Source organism: Camelus dromedarius, chromosome 3 (assembly GCF_036321535.1).
Source record: "Camelus dromedarius isolate mCamDro1 chromosome 3, mCamDro1.pat, whole genome shotgun sequence".
Lineage (NCBI taxonomy): Eukaryota > Metazoa > Chordata > Mammalia > Artiodactyla > Camelidae > Camelus > Camelus dromedarius.
In genome coordinates, this window is record NC_087438.1 from 118,683 (window position 1) to 135,400 (window position 16,718).

Genomic DNA, 16,718 nt, shown 5'->3' on the forward strand with positions numbered 1-16,718 from the left:
GGGGCTTTTGTTAAAGTGGACAAAGCAGCTGTCAGGTGGAAAGTTAAGTAAAATTGAAGAGAAGTTTCCACTGTAACCTCTGCACAGAGAGTGGGGACGTGTGCATGCAGCCCCCACGGATGGATGCAGCACCCACATCCCAGCCAGTCTCAGGCACAGCTGGTGTCCTACAACCAGCCCAGTCTGACACTGTCTCCCCAGAGCTGGCGTCAGACCCCAGGCCAAGGGCTCAGTCACGAGACCACCCCCTGACCCTGCACACACTCCAGATGCCAGTCTGAAGTCAGGCCATGACCTGTGCTTCTGACTGACTGGCTATAAACCAGGGGTTCCCACAAGCCCCCCAGGGTTCAATTAATTTGCGAGCATGGCTCACAGAACTCAGGGAAACACTGACCACAAGGTCGCAGTTCATCTTAAAGGCTATGACTCAGGAACAGCCAGCTGGAAGAGACGCATAGCGCGAGGAGCGGGGAGGGGGCTCAAGCCCTCGCCCTCCCCAGGGGTCAGGGCTGGGGTCAGGTCCCACCCTCCCTGAGGGAGGCTCGCTCACCTGCAGGTGGACCTGAGGGAGCAGGGGCGGCTGAGGTGCCAGGACGAGTTCCTCGTTTGCTGTGGGAGGAAGAAGTACCTGAGGCGTGTGTTCCTCTTCGAGGACCTCATCCTGTTCAGCAAGACCCAGAGGGCGGCTGGAGGCGGGGCTGTGTACCTGTACACGCAGTCCTTCAAGGTAGTGCCAGCGGTGTGTGTTGTTTTCTGTGGTTCTTCCACTGAATTCGGAGAGCCTTGGGCCTCCAGCGGCTGCGAGGGGACATTTGTCCTTCCCTGCTCCAAGTGCACATCCCAAATGTCTCCTCAACCAGTGGCTTCATTTTGGGCTTGGGTGAAGGCAAACAGAACACGGAGGAGGCATGGCCCCCACCTGTCCCCCTGCTGGGCCCTGGGGGCGAAGTCTCCTGGGAAGGGCCCCACCCCAAAACCTCACCTGCCGAGCTGGTCAGTGGGGTCCTTAGAGGAGGTGCCAGGGAACTTTTCTGGGGAAGGGATGACTGAGGCCCACGAGGGAGCTGTGCGGTCAGGGCAGGAGTGCGATCATCCAGCCTCGAGCCAACCACTCGGTTTCTGGGGGACGGGACCTCCAGCACTGAGGTGTGGGGTCAGACATCAGCCAGGAAGCAGTCGGTTGTCCAAAGGGAAGAGTCTGAGGTCCCCTTGGTGCTTGTGGCTGCAGACGGCGGAGATTGGGATGACAGAGAACATCGGGGACAGCGGCTTGAGGTTTGAGATCTGGTTCCGCAGGCGGCGGAAACCCCAGGACACCTACGTCCTCCAGGCGAGCTCCGCAGAGGTCAAGACCGCCTGGACGGATGTCATAAGGAGGATCCTGTGGCGGCAGGCGCTGCGGAACAGAGGTGGGGCAGGGCGGAGGGGAGGGCCTCTCTGCATGCAGAGCTGGGTATGGGTCATGGGCAGTCCCAGGGCCCCTCAGTCAGCTCATTCACCGGGTAGTGCCTGGATCCACCCCTCAGCACACAACACTTCCTCTTAGAACAATGAATAAGACCCCTGCCCCACACGCTAGAGAAGGATCCCACCCAGGCTCCCAGACGCCCTCAGACCTGCTGAGTTGAGTTTCCTGCCCCACCCTGTTGTCAAGGACCCCTGGTCCCCTGGATGCTGCGCTGATGGCCAGCCTGTGGTCTCCCCGCAGGGAAGGCCCCCCACCCCCGTCCTCTCCTCCCTTTGACTTCATCACTGGGGCACCTCTGTCTACCCCCAGGTGCCCGGCTGCTACAAATACCATTGTCATAGCGACCCCTCCAAGCAGGTGCTCCTCGAGGCTTGACCCCAAGGCCTGAGAAACCCTAACACCCTAGCATCCAAACATGACCACCTGGCCCTCAGGGCCTGCCACCCTGGCCAGAGCCTTGACTTGTCACCAGAGATGCCCCACAGCACCCTCAACTGCTGCCTCCTTCAGCACACCAACATGCACAGACATGCATGTGCTCATACAGAAACATACGTACAGACACGCGTGCGTGCACACACACACACGGCTGCTGTACTCAGGGCACCCAGTGGCTCCTCAGCCCTCTAGGACTCAGTCAGCCCTCGTGAGGAGCAGGACGCCTAGTCCCTCCACCCTGCCATCCCCTCTGCTCCTGTCTCTCCTTCAGCCCCCCAACCACAGTTGCCGTCTTGTTTCTCTCTGCTTGGTTTTCCAAGCATGAACTCACGCTCAGACTCTCACCTCCTCTCAGTATCAGGCACGTGGACACTTGTTAGTTTGTCTTTCACGTGGCCACGCCCTGCCTGGGGGCCTCTGTCCCCCTCCAAGATGTCCCTTCATCTGCAGACAGGGACTGTCCCCTCCCTCCCTGGTTGGACACCCAGTTTCTTGGCTCACCCCCTTGGGCTCCCTGAAAAAGGCTGGGCCGGCACTGCAGCAGGTGCAGTGTCCCAGCAACACCCGGGAGCAGGGCAGGGAGCAGAGCGTCGTCAGGGTGGAAGTAAACCCAAGGAGTCGCATGGAAAACTACCCCACACGCTCCTGTCTCAGAACTCAGGATGCAGGAGATGGTGTCCATGGGGCTCGGCAGCAAGCCGTTCGTGGACATCATGCCCAGCGACGCAGCCATAAGCCACCGGGCCATCGATTGTACCACAAAGGGAGCAGGTTAGCAGCCGTGGCCCTCTCACTGCACCCTGTCTACCCCGTGGCCACCACCTCGGGCTGGATGGGTGGCGGCCACAGGATGCCCGATGTGACCGCGGGGGAAGAAACCTGGTCGGTCTTCCAGGTGGCCATCTTGTTCTTAAATCTAGGCTGCACCTCCAGAGTAGAGGCCAGACTTGTCTTCTGTTCCCATCCAGAGGGACCAACCCCGGCATGCATAGCTGTGCCCTCCTTCAAGAGACCGCACTCCACCATCTCGGACAGCAGCACCTCCTCCTCCAGCAGCCAGTCCTCCTCTGCCCTGGGGTTTCTGCACCTGCAGGCATCTGCCAGCACAAACCGTGCAAGCCTGCTGAGCCCTGCCTACTGCCCTTGGCCACAGGACATCCACGAGGAGGACGAGCCGGAGCAGGGTTCCGGGAGCCCACCTTCCCTGCGTGAGTGCCCTTGTACACTGGAGCAGCTCGGGTCGGGTGCCAGCTCACGTGTTCAGTATTTCACCTAATTTTATACACTGCCAAAAGTTTCCAAACAATGTGGAAATTTTCTTTTATTAAAGCAAAAAAAAGGTCTTCCACTTCCACTCCAGACAAGGTAACTGGAAAAGATTTATAACAAACAAGCAAAAAAACAAAAACGGACAGAACAAATGCCCTCCAAAGCCCCAAATGTGCCACTGCTACCCATAAAATCATCTCTGAGGGTGTCCCCCACCTACCCCAAAGGCATCTCTGTGCCCGGAGGTGCTGGTGCTGGGCATTGAGACCCACTGGGGGAGCCCAGGCGAGCTGCTCCATCGCCTGCCCTGAGCGACCACTCTCCTGGGCGCCTCCTTCATGCTCAGGCTGCAGGTGGCTCCATCTGGACTGCAGGAGGCAGCCTCAGGTCAGGCCTGAGTCTGGATGTGGGGTCTCTCCGGCATGGAGCCCATTTGTAAGACGAGGCAAAGGGTCTGTGCTCGGCCTCCTACCCCCAGCACAGCACGTGGGGAAGCCACCCGACAGCCACTTGCAAGGTTGCTCTTGAGCTCAGGCTGGGGCCCCACTGTGGGGAGCGACCCTGTGGGCCTGGACCCTGCAGCCGAGGCTTCATCTGGGGTGACACGGGACAGGCCCCTGGGAACACACCTCCCATCCAGTCCTAGTCCCGCTTTCTATGGAAGCCACGTGGTCCTTCTTGCCTCACTTCTGGCTTTCCTCCCGTGGACTAGCACTTGGTGCCAAGTGTGAGACTTCTACTGGCGGAGAGCTCGGCCTGAGCACCTCCCTGCCAGCCTTCCCTGGCCTCCTGATTTCCGAAAAGCGGTCAGAACTCTCTTGTCCACGAGCATCAATGTTGTCTGACCTCTAGTGGTGCCGTCCCTCCTGCTCTGACCGGCCGTGAATCTACACTGTCTCATCCTCCCTTCACAAGGCTCAGGGTCCGAGTGCCGGCCAGTTGGTGGGGGGGCACCGTGGGGCTGGAGGACAGTCCTCACTGGGCCCCTCTTTGCAGAGACTGAGAGCTTTGAGCCTTCACACTGCACGTCGGGGGACGGCGGCCCTGGCCTCCACCGGCCGTCTCAGCGCCCCACAGAGCTGTTCTCTGATGAGGATGCTCACCTGGCCCTTCCCAGGAGGGGCTCACAGCCGCAGCACGACGGGGGCCAGTTCATCACCACGGTGAGTACCCTCCTCCAAGCCCCCACATGAGAGGCCCAGGTGCTTTGGGGGGTCAGTGCCTGCCCAAGTGATGCTGGGGTGCCCGTGACCACACAGACCACCCCTCACGGGCCACCCTGTGTGTGAATCGGCCCCACACTCCAGCGCCCACTGGCTCCATCCCCAATTCCGAGTTACTTAGAGATTTGCAGGCCTTCTGGGCACCTGGATTCCACCCACCACACAGAGGCTGCACTCGTGCTGTCCAGCACATGCTGGTCCCAGGCTCAGCCAGGCCCACTCCAGGCCTTGCTCGAGCCCCCACAGTCCTGGGTGAGGGAGGACTTGCAGCTGGCCAAGGAGGTTTGTGAAGCCAGTCCCAGATGGGCCAGGGTCAGGGGCTCACCTCCAGCCCCGCCCTCTGACAGGATCGCATCCTGGGCAAGTCACAGTATCTCCTGTGCTGATGCTGGTGTGGGTGTGTCAGGAGGGCCTGACATCTGCCCCAGCCTGGTGCAGAGAGCACGGGAGACCCCAGACACCCTGGTTGCGCACAGGGACCTCAGACCCTGAAAGGGAGAGACTGAGGGGACAACCAGACAGGAAAGCACACATCACCTCTTTCAAAGACCTTTCGTCACCTGGGCCCGGCTGCTGGCTCAGTTCTCTGCAAGCGCGTTCCCCAGCCCTGTCGTGGGCAGCACCGGGAGAGAAGGTCCGATTCTGAGTGTGTGCTGAGCCACAGTCCAGAGAACAGGTTCCTCACAGTGACTCGTGACATCCCTGCCCTCTGCCAGAACAAAACCCCTCATGGGCTGCTCCCCAACCCCTGACTCACTTCCCCTGGAGTCTCGCTGCCTAAACACTCTGGAGCCAGCGTAGCCGCAAGAGGCAGCACGGGTGAGTTCTGACAGCTTAGGCATTTCTCCAACAGCAAGGGGTCAGGCCCCTGGCCCCTGGTGTGGTCCACAGAGGCCCAGTGAGGGGGCCAGCAGAGCCCACCTCCACCCACCCCAGCCTCCAGGGGTGGCTCCTTGGGCCCTCAGCACCTCTCCCTCTGAAAATAGGGGTCTCCCTGACACCCATTCACATCTGCCTGCCCCCCACAGCCCCAGTCCACCTGTCCCCACAGCCCCTCCTCCTCCCACAGCCGGCTGCACTGAGGGCCTTCAGCTGCACACATAGGTCCGGAGCTAATCACAGGTCTACCAGTAACTAAAATAGACTGTTTCCCACAAGCCACATATAAAGTCGTCTACGTGCTTCTGTTCACACAATCTGCTGCTCGTGACACGTGGACAGACACACACATGTTCTGGGGTCAGAGCAGCAAACACTGAACTGACACCTTTCAGGGCCAGATCCTTTCCCCTTGAAGTCAGATGCCCGGTGATGCTGGCTGGCTGGCTGCTACAGCCCCGCCGCTCACTCCATTGCCCAGACCTGCGAGTGTCAGCCTTGCAGAGAGTGTGTCTGGGTCTGGAGCCCTGTCCCGTCCTTGCCTGGCCCCAGCTGCTTCTTCAAAAGGATGCGTGTCCCCGAGTCTGAGCACACCTCAGGGCAGGAGGTCAGGGGGCCAGGTGGGAGGAGGGGACTTTGGTAACAGTGGTCCTTCTTTTGGCAGCTGTGATGGGTCTGGATGAGAAACAGCCCCTCCAGGGAGAACCCCTTGCAGAGCAAAGGAACCTCAACCTGCACATGTGCATGAGGTCACAAGGTCTGGGAATGAGACACTAAAGCTGGGGCTCCTGACCACCCCCTTCTGCCAGTCATGGGGCCACCGGTCAGCATGCCCCCTGAGGCCTGGGCATCATGTTATGGGCCTCCCCCATCCTGCCTGCACAGATGCCCCAGGATGCCCTGAATACTCGTAAGCAGCGGGAGGCCAGGGCAGGAGCACAGGGACCCCCACATCCAGAGCAGAGGCCCACAGTGGAGGGGGTGCGTCTCAGAGGAGGGGGTGCGTCTCAGAGCAGGGGGCCTCTGGAACCATGTTTCCCCTGCCCTCCAGGCAGCTCAGGCCATGGGCGATGGTCCTCAGGTGCAGCCCCTACGAGGTGTGTCCCAGACGCAGGGGCCGCTTTCCTGAGTGTAATTGGAATCTCGGTCTTGTTTCCTTTTTAGCAAGCTGTGTGTGGCTAGTGGCACTAGAGTTAGGCTCCACCTGTGAGTCTGGGATGAGGCCACACCCTGCATCCCAGGTGGACCCCAAGCTGGGGCCGGGGCACAGCAGCTGGACCTGAAGCTCTGACCTAGCCTGTGCTAGGAAGTCCTGTCGGTGTGGGTGGTGCCCCAAGAGGACCCCTCACCACACAGAGGAGAGTCTGGGTAGACAAAGCCCTTCAGTGGCTTCCTGCCACAGGTGTACCCCAGATCCCACCCTGGGGCAGTGGCGTCGCCCAACGTCAGCCACCCAGCACAGGAGCAGGTGGATGGGCAGGGTCCTCACCTTCAGGATTTGCCGGCTCTGAATTGTTTTCCCTGTCACCAGTCTCGGTGCTGACAGTCCCAGACTTCAGGAACATAAATAAACTGGACATTGTTTTTTCTGCCATGTGGTCATGGTTCTCTTGCTGGGTTCTGTTGTGTTGGGGATGTCACCAGCACGCCTCCCCCAGGGAGCTTGGCCCCTGTGACTTTGAGGGGACAAGGCCCTGGGAGGACCTTCAGCTGGAGTGGGGGAAGCCGCTGCCCACTGTCCTCAGCCTCAGTCCCTCTGATAAAAGAAGGGGGTCCCAGCAGCGTGCAGGCACCTCATGGGGCCATTACTTATCTTCTCTTGAAATCAGGAATCAGGTGTCAGAAGTGCCCTCACATGCCCACTACCATGTCCCTAACTCCAGATGTGGGTCAGAAAGAGGGACTAGGCCCCCAGGGGCCCAAGAAAAGTTTTGTTAGTTCCTCCGACTGTGGGATGGCCCAGGGCTGGGGCAGACCCAGTCCAGGGGAGGGGGAGCAGCCCCCAGGATGGGCCACCCCCACAGTAGACACAGGGAACACTCCCAGGGGCCCAGCCCCCTTTCCCCAGCCAAGCACTGGGCAAGTGTGCTTTCACCAGCTGAGAATCAGTAGGACAGGCTGGCCACCACCAGACACCTCCACAGCCAGAGCCAAACCGGCACCCGGGATGAAAATAGCTGTCAGATGACTAGAGGGCTGGCTCACCACCGTCCAAGCAAGCTGCTCAAAGCAGCTGCAGCTAAAAATAGGCCAGAAGGGGACTGTCTTTGGAGAAGCACAGGGGAGAGCTCTGTCCTGCTTGTGGCCAACACGGGCAGGCACAATGTGGTCGCTACGCTTCATTTCTGCTGAGGCTCTGGTGTCCCACCCCCAGATGGTCCAGCATAGTCTGGGCGGGGTGGCCCACAACATCTACCCATTGCTGTTCAAAGCCAGCTATCTGCTGGAGCAGCCAGAGGTGGTCCGTGCTCTGCTGGAACACTGGCCGCTGGAAGAGTTCCGGCTGGGTGCTCTGCTGGGGCCCAGCACAGAGCACCCCGGGGACCTGCGGGACCGGGCCTGCAGGGCCTGCCTGGAGGCCTGTGTGCGGGGCCTCGCGGACCACGTGCTCCGGGGCAAGGGCCGCAGGCGGCTGCGGCTGGCGGACCTCACTGGCATCCGAGACGTACAGGTGCAGCAGTGCCCCTGCGGGAGGGCGCTGGGCAGGTGGGGCCGCACGGAACTGCTGGCCAGGGTCTGCTGCGAGCTTCAGGCGGAGCACCATGCAGCCTGGAGCCCGGTTGAGGTCCTTGCTGACCTCTTTGTCACCGGGGGTAACTTTGAGATGGTGGTGCAGGCCCTGGGGCCCCCAGGCCATTCCCCACTGCGGGTGCGCTGCATCTCCTTCCGGGCGGACAGCCTGGGCCCCAGCCAGCTGCTGCAGGTGCTGTGTCTGGCTGGGCCTAGCGAGCTGCGCCGGCTTGAGGTGGTGCACAACGTGCGGCTGCACGCCGGCCACGTGCAGCAGCTGCTGGCCCAGGTGGGCTTCCCCCGGCTGGTCTCACTCACCCTGCCCGCCAAGGCCTTCGACACACCCCCTGCCAGCACTCCAGCCCCAGACGGCAAGGATGCCCTGCTCACCTCCATTGCCAGGGAGCTCAGCCGGATGATGCAGCTCACTGAGCTGAGCGTGGCCTTCTCCACACTGACCGGGAAAATCCAGAACCTGCTCGGGTGAGTCTGGGGTGGCTGGAAGGAGGGCGGCACAGGGGGCGGGTGACCAATGCACCTGCTCAAGCCCCTCAGCCCCAGACAGGGCAACATGGGACCCTCCCTAGAGCCCAGCTTAGGACACGCTGCAAGACTGCAAATCAGACCTGGTTACTTACAAAGCCACAAGCCCCCAGCTTCTTGATTTTTGCCCAGCCCAGAGCAGCAGGAGGGGACAGATAGAGGAGGAGGTGGCCTGGCCGAGGCTGGTGTTGTGTGAAACCTGGGAGCATCAGGACTCAAGGAAGACTGTCTCCAGTTGTAAGAAAAAGGGAAAAGTCCTAATTAGCAAGCAAACAACATAGAAGTAGCTCCATTACCTGTGGTAAACAAATTCACCCAATGCTGGGGCTTATGACAAGACAGGAGCCTGGGGAGGGCAGCTAGGGTCTCCCCTGAAGGCTTGTTGGGGTGGAAAGGTGGGGCCATCTGCTTCCACGCTCAATCACATGGCTGCCGACAGCCTCGGCTCCTCAGCACATGAGCCGCTCCACAGGCCACCGGGAGTCCTCCAGATGGAGGCCAGTCTCCTGTAACCTTCCCTGGAGAGCACCGTGTGGTTGCTTCTGCACATTGTGTGGTGAAGGCCGGTCACCAGGTCATGGGAGGGCATTACAGGAGGTTTGGAATGTCCAAGGGCTGCAAGGCCACCTTGGCAGCCACCAGCTATGAATATGCTTATAAAAATTTATGGAAAATTAAACTTCCCATTTCTTGAGCCAGTGAGTGTGAAGATGTCTTTTCTGGTTTAGGCTGTCCTTGACTTACAGGAATTTCTCTTTGACTCAGAGGAAACCCGAGGTAGCTGGCCCCAGGTGGCCGGGCCCACGTTTGCCTCCCCTTCCCTGGGGGATACCTGGGCTCTCCCCATCCCTGCTCCTCCACCCCAGCACCCAGTCTCCCACCTTGGGAAAGGTGGCCCTCAAGTCCACACACAAATACAGCTCTGCCACACGGTGACTCCCTGGGACCCTCAGGATGGTCCTGTGTTTGGCTGACCTGGGTCCTCAGCCAGAGGTGCCTGCGCTCTGGGGACATGTGTTCCACCAGCCAGATGACTCTTCACAGGCCTGCAGGGCTGTCTTGTTAGCTGGGCCCTGACATCACCCCACATACTCTGACCCTCTGCTCTGCACACCTATGGGCTTCGGTCAGCTGGTTGCTGAGAGCCTGTCCACGGCCCCAGGAAGGTCCACGCATGGAGTGTGGCAGGCCTAAGTGGCAGGGAGAGCAGTGGGTGGTCTGGATCCCAAGGTGACCTTCGAGCAGAGGCCTGGCACAGTGGGCGGGCGGAGGGCTTGGAGAGGGCATGCTAGTCAGGAACCCCGCGGGTGAAAGGCCTGAGTTGGGGTGAGGCAGGACAGGGGTTGGTCCACAGGGAGAGGACTGGGATCAGGAGCCGGCACGTGAGGGAGGGAGCAGGGAGGGGAGGAAAGGAGGGACAGAAGAGACAGGCCAAGCCCCGGAGGCTCTGAACAGGATGATGTGCGATCAGCTTCATGTTACAAGTGTCACTCTGCTTCCTTGGCCCACACAACAGACTCAGATGAAGGGACAGGCAGACAGAGCAGGACCCCGAAGACCACCCAGGTTTGGTGCGTCCCAGTGAAGACTCTCTGCTGAGATTTATTATAGCAGAAGGACACAGGGCAGAATCCACCAAAGAAAAAGGCTTGTGGAATGGGGTCTGGAGGAGATGGGGCAGGAGTCCAGAGTCTCGTCCCAGTGTGGCCAGCACCCACTGTGATGACATATGGGAGGTTTACATTGGAGACACAGGCCCAGGGGTTTTACCTTGAGTGGTTGGGTGGGCACGCACCGAGCCTGGCACGCACCGAGATTCCAGACCCCAGAAGGAGAAAGGTGTCAGGCAGGGACCACATTGTTTGTGCAAACAGCTCAGGTCAGGGACCCCTCATCAGTTGGGTGAGGGACCCTCCCTAAATCCAAGCTCCCAGATGCAGGTGGGCAGTCAGGCCTGCCCTTTGACCCTTTTCCACACCGGAGGCCCCCCCAAGGGTAGGGAGCAGTGCAGGTGGTGAGAGGGTTCCTTGTGGCTGGATGTGGAAACACTGCCTGCAGCTCAAAGCCTGAGCAGCTGCCTCTGCAGAGCCAGGCCATGGGGCGGGCACTCCGCACACAGAGTACAGGTGCAGGAGGCAGTGGGAACGGCATTCTCAGCAGGCGGGCAGGACAGAGAGCGGGGCCCTATGTCCCCTGGCACTCAGCACTCAGCCAGCTGACCCCGACCAAGGCCCAGCATCCCAGAGGGCAGGTGTGGGTCTGTTCCTGACTTTGAGAACCGCGGGCAGGACAGTGACTCACCCACCCATGCGTTTCCTGATGCCAGCCACCTACACTCCTGGTTCAGAGCGCCAGAGGGGCTTTCAGGTCCCAGGTGATGCTAAGGACGGACCGGATAGCTCCAAGGCGCACTCAGCCCTAAAACCGTGGGCTTTGGCTCTTCATTCAGAGCCAAGCCAGTGTTTCATTTCCTGCCAGTTCACAGCTATCTCACTGCCCCACAATAAGCTTGTGAACACACAACATGCTGACAAAACAGATTTATTACTTTAGTTGCTGAGGACAAAGGCCAGGCCTGTCTTCTTTGGGTAAAGTTAGCTCTTCCTGGACATGACCACACACTGTCTCCATGACCCAGCTCTGCCATCACCCCAAGGCAGCCAACAAGCAGTAGGTCAATGAAAGTTCCTGGCTGTGTTCCAATTACACTTTATTTACGGGCACTGAAACTTGAATTTCATATCACTGTCACATGTCACAAAATATTCTTCCTTTGACTTGTTCAACTATTTAACACGTAAAAACCATTTCAGCTCTCTCACACTGAATGAAGTCAGGGGCTGGTAGGTTTGGCACTCAGGACAGGACTGGCCTAAACAGCCCCAGAGCTCCTGCGGCGGGAGGGGCCCCCTCTCACCGGCACTGCTTCCCGCCCTGCCTGCAGCCCCCTGAGGACCCCGCTGAGAGTGCTGGACCTGGCCAACTGCTCCCTGAACCATGCGGACATGGCCTTCTTGGCAGACTGCATCCACGCGGCCCACCTGGAGGTGCTGGACCTCAGCGGCCACAGCCTGCTGGACCTGTTCCCCTCGTCCTTCTTCCGGCTGCTGGGCCACGCCGCCCCAACACTGAGGGCCCTCACCCTGGAGGAGTGCAGCATCACAGACCGCCATGTGAGCACGCTGATCCTGGCCCTGAGCCCCTGCCAACGGCTGCGTGAGCTCCGGTTCTTGGGGAACCCACTGTCGGCCCGTGCCCTCAAGCGCCTTTTTGCAGCTCTCTGTGAGCTCCCCAGGCTGCAGTGTGTGGAGTTTCCAGTGCCCAAGGACTGCTACCCCGAGGGCAGCGCCTACCCGCAAGACGAGCTGGCCATGACCAAATTTGACCAGCAGAAATATGACGTGATCGCCGAGGACCTGCGTGCGGTGCTGCTGCGGAACGGCCGGGGCGACATCCAGGTCTCCACGCCCCTCTTCGGAAGTTTCGACCCAGACATTCAAGAAACCAGCAATGAACTTGGAGCTTTCCTGCTGCAAGCTTTCAAAACTGCTCTGGAAAAGTTTTCCAGAGCACTGAAGCAAATGGAGTAGGCCCTGGATGGCCCAAGGCAGGGCTGCTACGTGGCTGGTGCCCTGGGCTCGGCCAGACCACCAGCATCCCAAGCATCTCTTGTGAAAGCTGCGAGGCGTCCTTTAGGCACTGTCCGAGCAGGATCCTGCCCTCCAGGAGCGGTGGCGGCGACTGTGGGGTGTCCGAGCGCAGTGCGGTCCTGGAGCGGGAAGCTCCGGGGGCGACCACCGCAGCGGTGACAGCAGAGGAGCACCCGACCCCGCGGGCATGGCCAGCCTGGTCCCCATGTGCCTGGACTTCAGTCCTTGTGCGGTGTAGATGAGAGGACACTTCACGGACACAGGATGACAGCAAGCAGCTGAGGCGAGTAAAAGCGAGCTGCAAGGTGGGTCCCTTGAGGCAGTGGCTGGCTCCAGGGGTGCAGGGAGCCCGCAGGGCCGCCCCCAAACTCCAGTCCAGCGAGGATGTGGGCTTTGATCGTTTATGGCTCTGTCCCTGCTCTCTGCCGGTGGGTGGCAGGCCTGGGCTCTGCTGGTGCCAGGCGGAGCCCCCAGCACAGGGCAGCCTCTGACTCGCACTCGAGACTGCGATGTCCCATCAGCTACTGCTCCCACTCCCACCTCCACAGACTCTAGGCCGGGGTGGGTGTGGGGCTCAGACTCCTCTGGGCAGTTGTCTGAGTCCTGGCGCTTGAGGAGTGGTTAATTCCAAAGTCTGGACTTGGTTTCTACCAAGATCTGATTTGTGCAAAGGGCTGAGTATTAGAGTAATTAAATACTAATAAAACAGAAGTGTGGCTTGTTCAAATGTGGTTTGCTTTCTTTCTTTTTAAATCTAGTGCATGATAAAACGTCTTGTATTACTGTGTATTTCCCAGACGTTCATGAAGCTGGGCATGTCTCCATATGCTTGTTGCCCGTTTGCGGTTTTTTCATGATTCCATTTATTTAAACAAAAACAAAATCAGTTCACCCATTTCTGCCCCACGCGGCCCCCCCAGCTCTGGCGACCACCAGTCTGCTCTCTGTGTCCATAAGCGTGGAGACATGTATCTGTATCTCAGTCCACAAAATACATTCCACATAGAGTGAGATCATACGGTATTTGTCTTTCTTTGACTTACTTCACCTAGCACAATGCCCTCCAGGTTCATGTTGTCACAAATGGCAGAATTTCATTCTTTTTATGGCTGAATAATGTTCCATGGTGTTCCATATACCACACATTTATCCAGTCATCTGTTGATGAACACTTAGGTTGCCCTTGGCTATTGTAAATAATGCTGCAACAAACACAAGGGTGTAGATATCTTTTCAAATAGTGAATTTTTTTTTTTTGGATAAACACTCAGAAGTAGAATTGCTGAATCATATGGTAGTTCTAAGGTTAATTTCTTGAGGAGCCTCTGTACTGTTCTCCATAGTGGCTTCACCAATTTACATTTTCACCAAGAGTGCACAAGGGCTCCCTTTTTCCCACACCCTTTCCAGCACTTGTTATTGCTTGTCATTTTGATCATGGCCATTCTGACAGGTGTGAAGTGATATCTCATTGTGGTTTGATTTGCTTTTCTTTGGTGATTAGTGATAATTGAGCATCTTTTCATGTCTCTTCAGATGTTCTGGCCATTTCTTAATTAAACTGTTTACTTTTTTTCCAAATGAGCTGATAAATTATTTATATATTTTGGGCACTAGCCCTTTATCAGGTACATGATTTGCAAGTATTTTTTCTCATTCTGTAGTTTGCCCTTTTTTTGTTGATGGTTTTCTTTGCTGTGCAGAAGGTTTTTAGTTTGATATAGTCTCACTTGTTTATTTTTGCTTTTGTGTCTGTTGCTTTAGGTGTTAGATTAAAAAGATCATTTCCAAGACTGATGGCAGGGAGCTTACCAACTATGTTTTATGATTTCAGGTCTTATGGTCAAGTTTGAGTTAATTTTTCATGTGTGTTGGAAGACAGTGGTCCAGTTTCACTCTTGCTTGTGGCTGTTCAGTTTTTCTAGCACTATTTATTGAGGAGACTGCCTTTTCCTCATTGTATATTCTTGCCATAAATTAAATGACTATATATGCATGGGTTTATATCTGAGCTCTTTATTCTGTTCCATTGATCTATGTGTTTTTATGCCAATACCATACTGTTTTAATGACTATTACTTTGTAGTATAGTTTGAAATAAGGGCATGTGATGCCTCCAGCTTTGTTCTTCTTTCTCAAGAGTGCTTTGACCATTTGGGGTCTTTTATGGTTCCACACAAATTTTAGGATTTTTTGTTCTATTTCTGTGAAATATGCCATTGGAATTTTGATAGAGATTGAATTGATTCTGTATATTGCTTTCGGTGGAATGGACATTTTAACAATATTAATTCTTCCAATCCATGAGAATGGAATAGCTTCTTCAGTTTGTTTCATTATCATCTTGTCATTTTCAGCATACAGGTCTTCCACCTTCCTGGTTAAATTTATTCGTATTTTTGATGTGATTATAAATGGGATTGTTTTCTTTATTTCTCTTTCTGATAGTGCATTCTTAGTGTATAAAATGCAGCAGATTTTTGTGTATTTATTTTGTATCCTGCAGCTTTACTGAATTTGTTTATTAGTTCTAACAGCTTTTTGATGGTGTCCTTGGGGATTTCTATATATAATATCATGTCATCTGCAAATAGTGACAGTTTTACATCTTCCTTTCCAACTTGGACTCCTTTTATTTCTTTTTCTTGTGTGACTACTGTGGCTAGGGGTTCCAGTGCTGTGTTGAATCAAAGTGGGGAGAGTGGATATCCTTGTTCTATTCCTGATTTTACAGGAAATGTTCTCCAGTTTTCACCACTGGGTATGATGTTAGCTCTGGGCTTGTCTTATATGGCCTTTATTATATTGAGGTACATCCCTCCATACCCACTTTGTTGAAAGTTTTTACCATAAATGGATGTTGAATTTTGTCAAATGCCTTTTGTCAGAGTTGGAAAGGAGAAACAGCTCAAAGGGCAGATTCAATTCTATTTTTGGAAAACCTGCAGAGGGGGTCTCCAGTTAGACTGGAGCCTGTGCTCTGTGTACAGGCTTTGGGAAAGACCTAAGAGTATGAAAATAAAACATTTTATCAAGAGAGAGGCTAGTGTTTGATGTGTGTGTGGCCGAAAGCTCCTCACAACGGAGCTGAGTGCTCAGTGGGGGTCTGAGTCATCGTGTGAGTGGGCTCTGCCCTCTGGTCCAACTCCACGCGGCCCCTCCCCCAGACATGTCCCCCTCCATGTGCTCCTGCGCTGCCCCTCCCCCGGGTGTGTCCCATGCGTTTCTCCCCACAGTGGAGTGAGAGTCATCTCAGGGGTCTGCCTGCTAGGAAGGCAATAACCTTCCTCCTGGGTCTTCAGGAAAGGGCTGATGCCCCTGAGTGGGCAGGAGCAGGGAGGGACGTGGTAACGTCTCACTCCTTGGGCTCCTCAGCTCTGCTTTCTTAGCTGGCCTCTGCGCATCTCCTCAGATGTGTTGTGCTGGTAAAGTCTCATTGGAACCCAATTTCAGCCATATGGACTTCGCTACTGCAAGTTCTTGTAGAGTAGGCATGGGGGAAATTTTTTTTGAAATGATTTGATTCTAACCCTAAAGAGCAGAGTAGCTTCTGCTGATTGTGCCCGTAGAATTTTCTTGACAAGAGACCTGGCCTCTGGGTGGTCAGTGGGTAGAATCCAGCATGTGCATGGCTGAGCCAAGCAGCTGTAGTAGACAAGGGCCCAGAGATGCTGCAGTGGCCTAGGACCTGAAACTTGGGGCAGGAGTGGGCACACAGGTGGAGACTGCTCCTGACAGCCCCCGCCTCACCCTGAGGAATAACCCATTCTTATGAAACCGAAGAGGCTGGGAGGCTCACCTAGAGCAATTCTGAGACACACAGAGCAGCCCAGGCGAGACCCACGCCTCCCACACATCCCAGGGCATGGATGCACTCATTCAGGGGACCTGCTCAGCCCCAGTCCTGAATGTGCCACTTGCAGCCACGATGGGTTTTGCCTGCACCTGCCCAGCCCAAGACTGGTGGCCCTGAGCACGCAGGTGTGATGCTGGCTGTGACGAGGGTGGGGGTTATCTGCCAGGGCCCAGGAGCGCCCCTGTACTTCTTGTGCTGAAGAGGGCAGGGCTCACACACAAGGGCAAACTGAGTGGGACAGAAAATGCACTCAGCAGAGGGCCAAGGATCAAGGAGGTGTGAAAACGCCACAATGAAGCTGGACTGGGGCTCCTCCTGGTGGCCTTGTAGAGGGGGGCTGTCACCTGTTCAAACCCACCTGGTCTTCCGAGGGGCCAGATACTTGAATTGAATGGGAACATTATGGGATCACCATCCTGGGCACATAGGGACTACCAAGATGGGCACCCCTGTCCTGGGCATGTTGGGGCCCTCATCCTGGGCACATGCGGACCACCGTCCTGGGCATGGGGGGACCCCCACCGTTGCCTCCTTCAGCCCCCTGCAGTGGACTCATCACTGCCCTTCCTCCAAGAATCAGAACTGCCTCCTGTTGACCATCCTGGCAAAGAGTGGCACAGATCTGGTGGCTTCCTCTTGTCCTTCCCACCATAACAGTT

The 16,718-nt window shown here is 56.6% G+C and overlaps 2 protein-coding genes across 3 annotated transcripts in view; both read left to right on the forward strand.

Annotated features, from left to right (window-relative positions):
* The window catches only part of PLEKHG4B (pleckstrin homology and RhoGEF domain containing G4B), a 58,541-nt gene extending 51,669 nt beyond the window's left edge, over nt 1–6,872 (forward strand). The window contains exons 18-23 of one of the 2 annotated variants that reach the window (XM_064479017.1): nt 560–730; nt 1,232–1,412; nt 2,564–2,680; nt 2,878–3,117; nt 4,175–4,341; nt 5,118–6,872. In XM_064479017.1, coding sequence (XP_064335087.1) covers nt 560–730; nt 1,232–1,412; nt 2,564–2,680; nt 2,878–3,117; nt 4,175–4,341; nt 5,118–5,153 — 912 coding nt within the window. In that variant the 3' untranslated portion in view covers nt 5,154–6,872. The remainder of the gene's footprint in view (nt 1–559; nt 731–1,231; nt 1,413–2,563; nt 2,681–2,877; nt 3,118–4,174; nt 4,342–5,117) is intronic. The other variant, XM_064479023.1, reaches the window with a different exon arrangement.
* A 142-nt stretch (nt 6,873–7,014) lies between these two features.
* LRRC14B (leucine rich repeat containing 14B) lies at nt 7,015–12,920 on the forward strand. The gene is made up of 2 exons (XM_010995465.3): nt 7,015–8,493; nt 11,498–12,920. The coding sequence occupies exons 1-2, from the start codon at nt 7,604–7,606 to the stop codon at nt 12,141–12,143; spliced, it is 1,536 nt and encodes a 511-aa protein (XP_010993767.2). The 5' UTR covers nt 7,015–7,603; the 3' UTR covers nt 12,144–12,920.
* The last annotated feature ends 3,798 nt before the right edge of the window (nt 12,921–16,718 follow it).

What these genes read in the sequence shown, in the direction of transcription:
- LRRC14B (XM_010995465.3), top strand. Translation starts at nt 7,604, where the DNA reads ATGTGGTCGCTACGCTTCATTTCTGCTGAGGCTCTGGTGTCCCACCCC. An exon ending in AAAATCCAGAACCTGCTCGG is followed by an intron (nt 8,494 to 11,497) that starts GTGAGTCTGGGG and finishes CCCTGCCTGCAG; the next exon opens with CCCCCTGAGGACCCCGCTGA.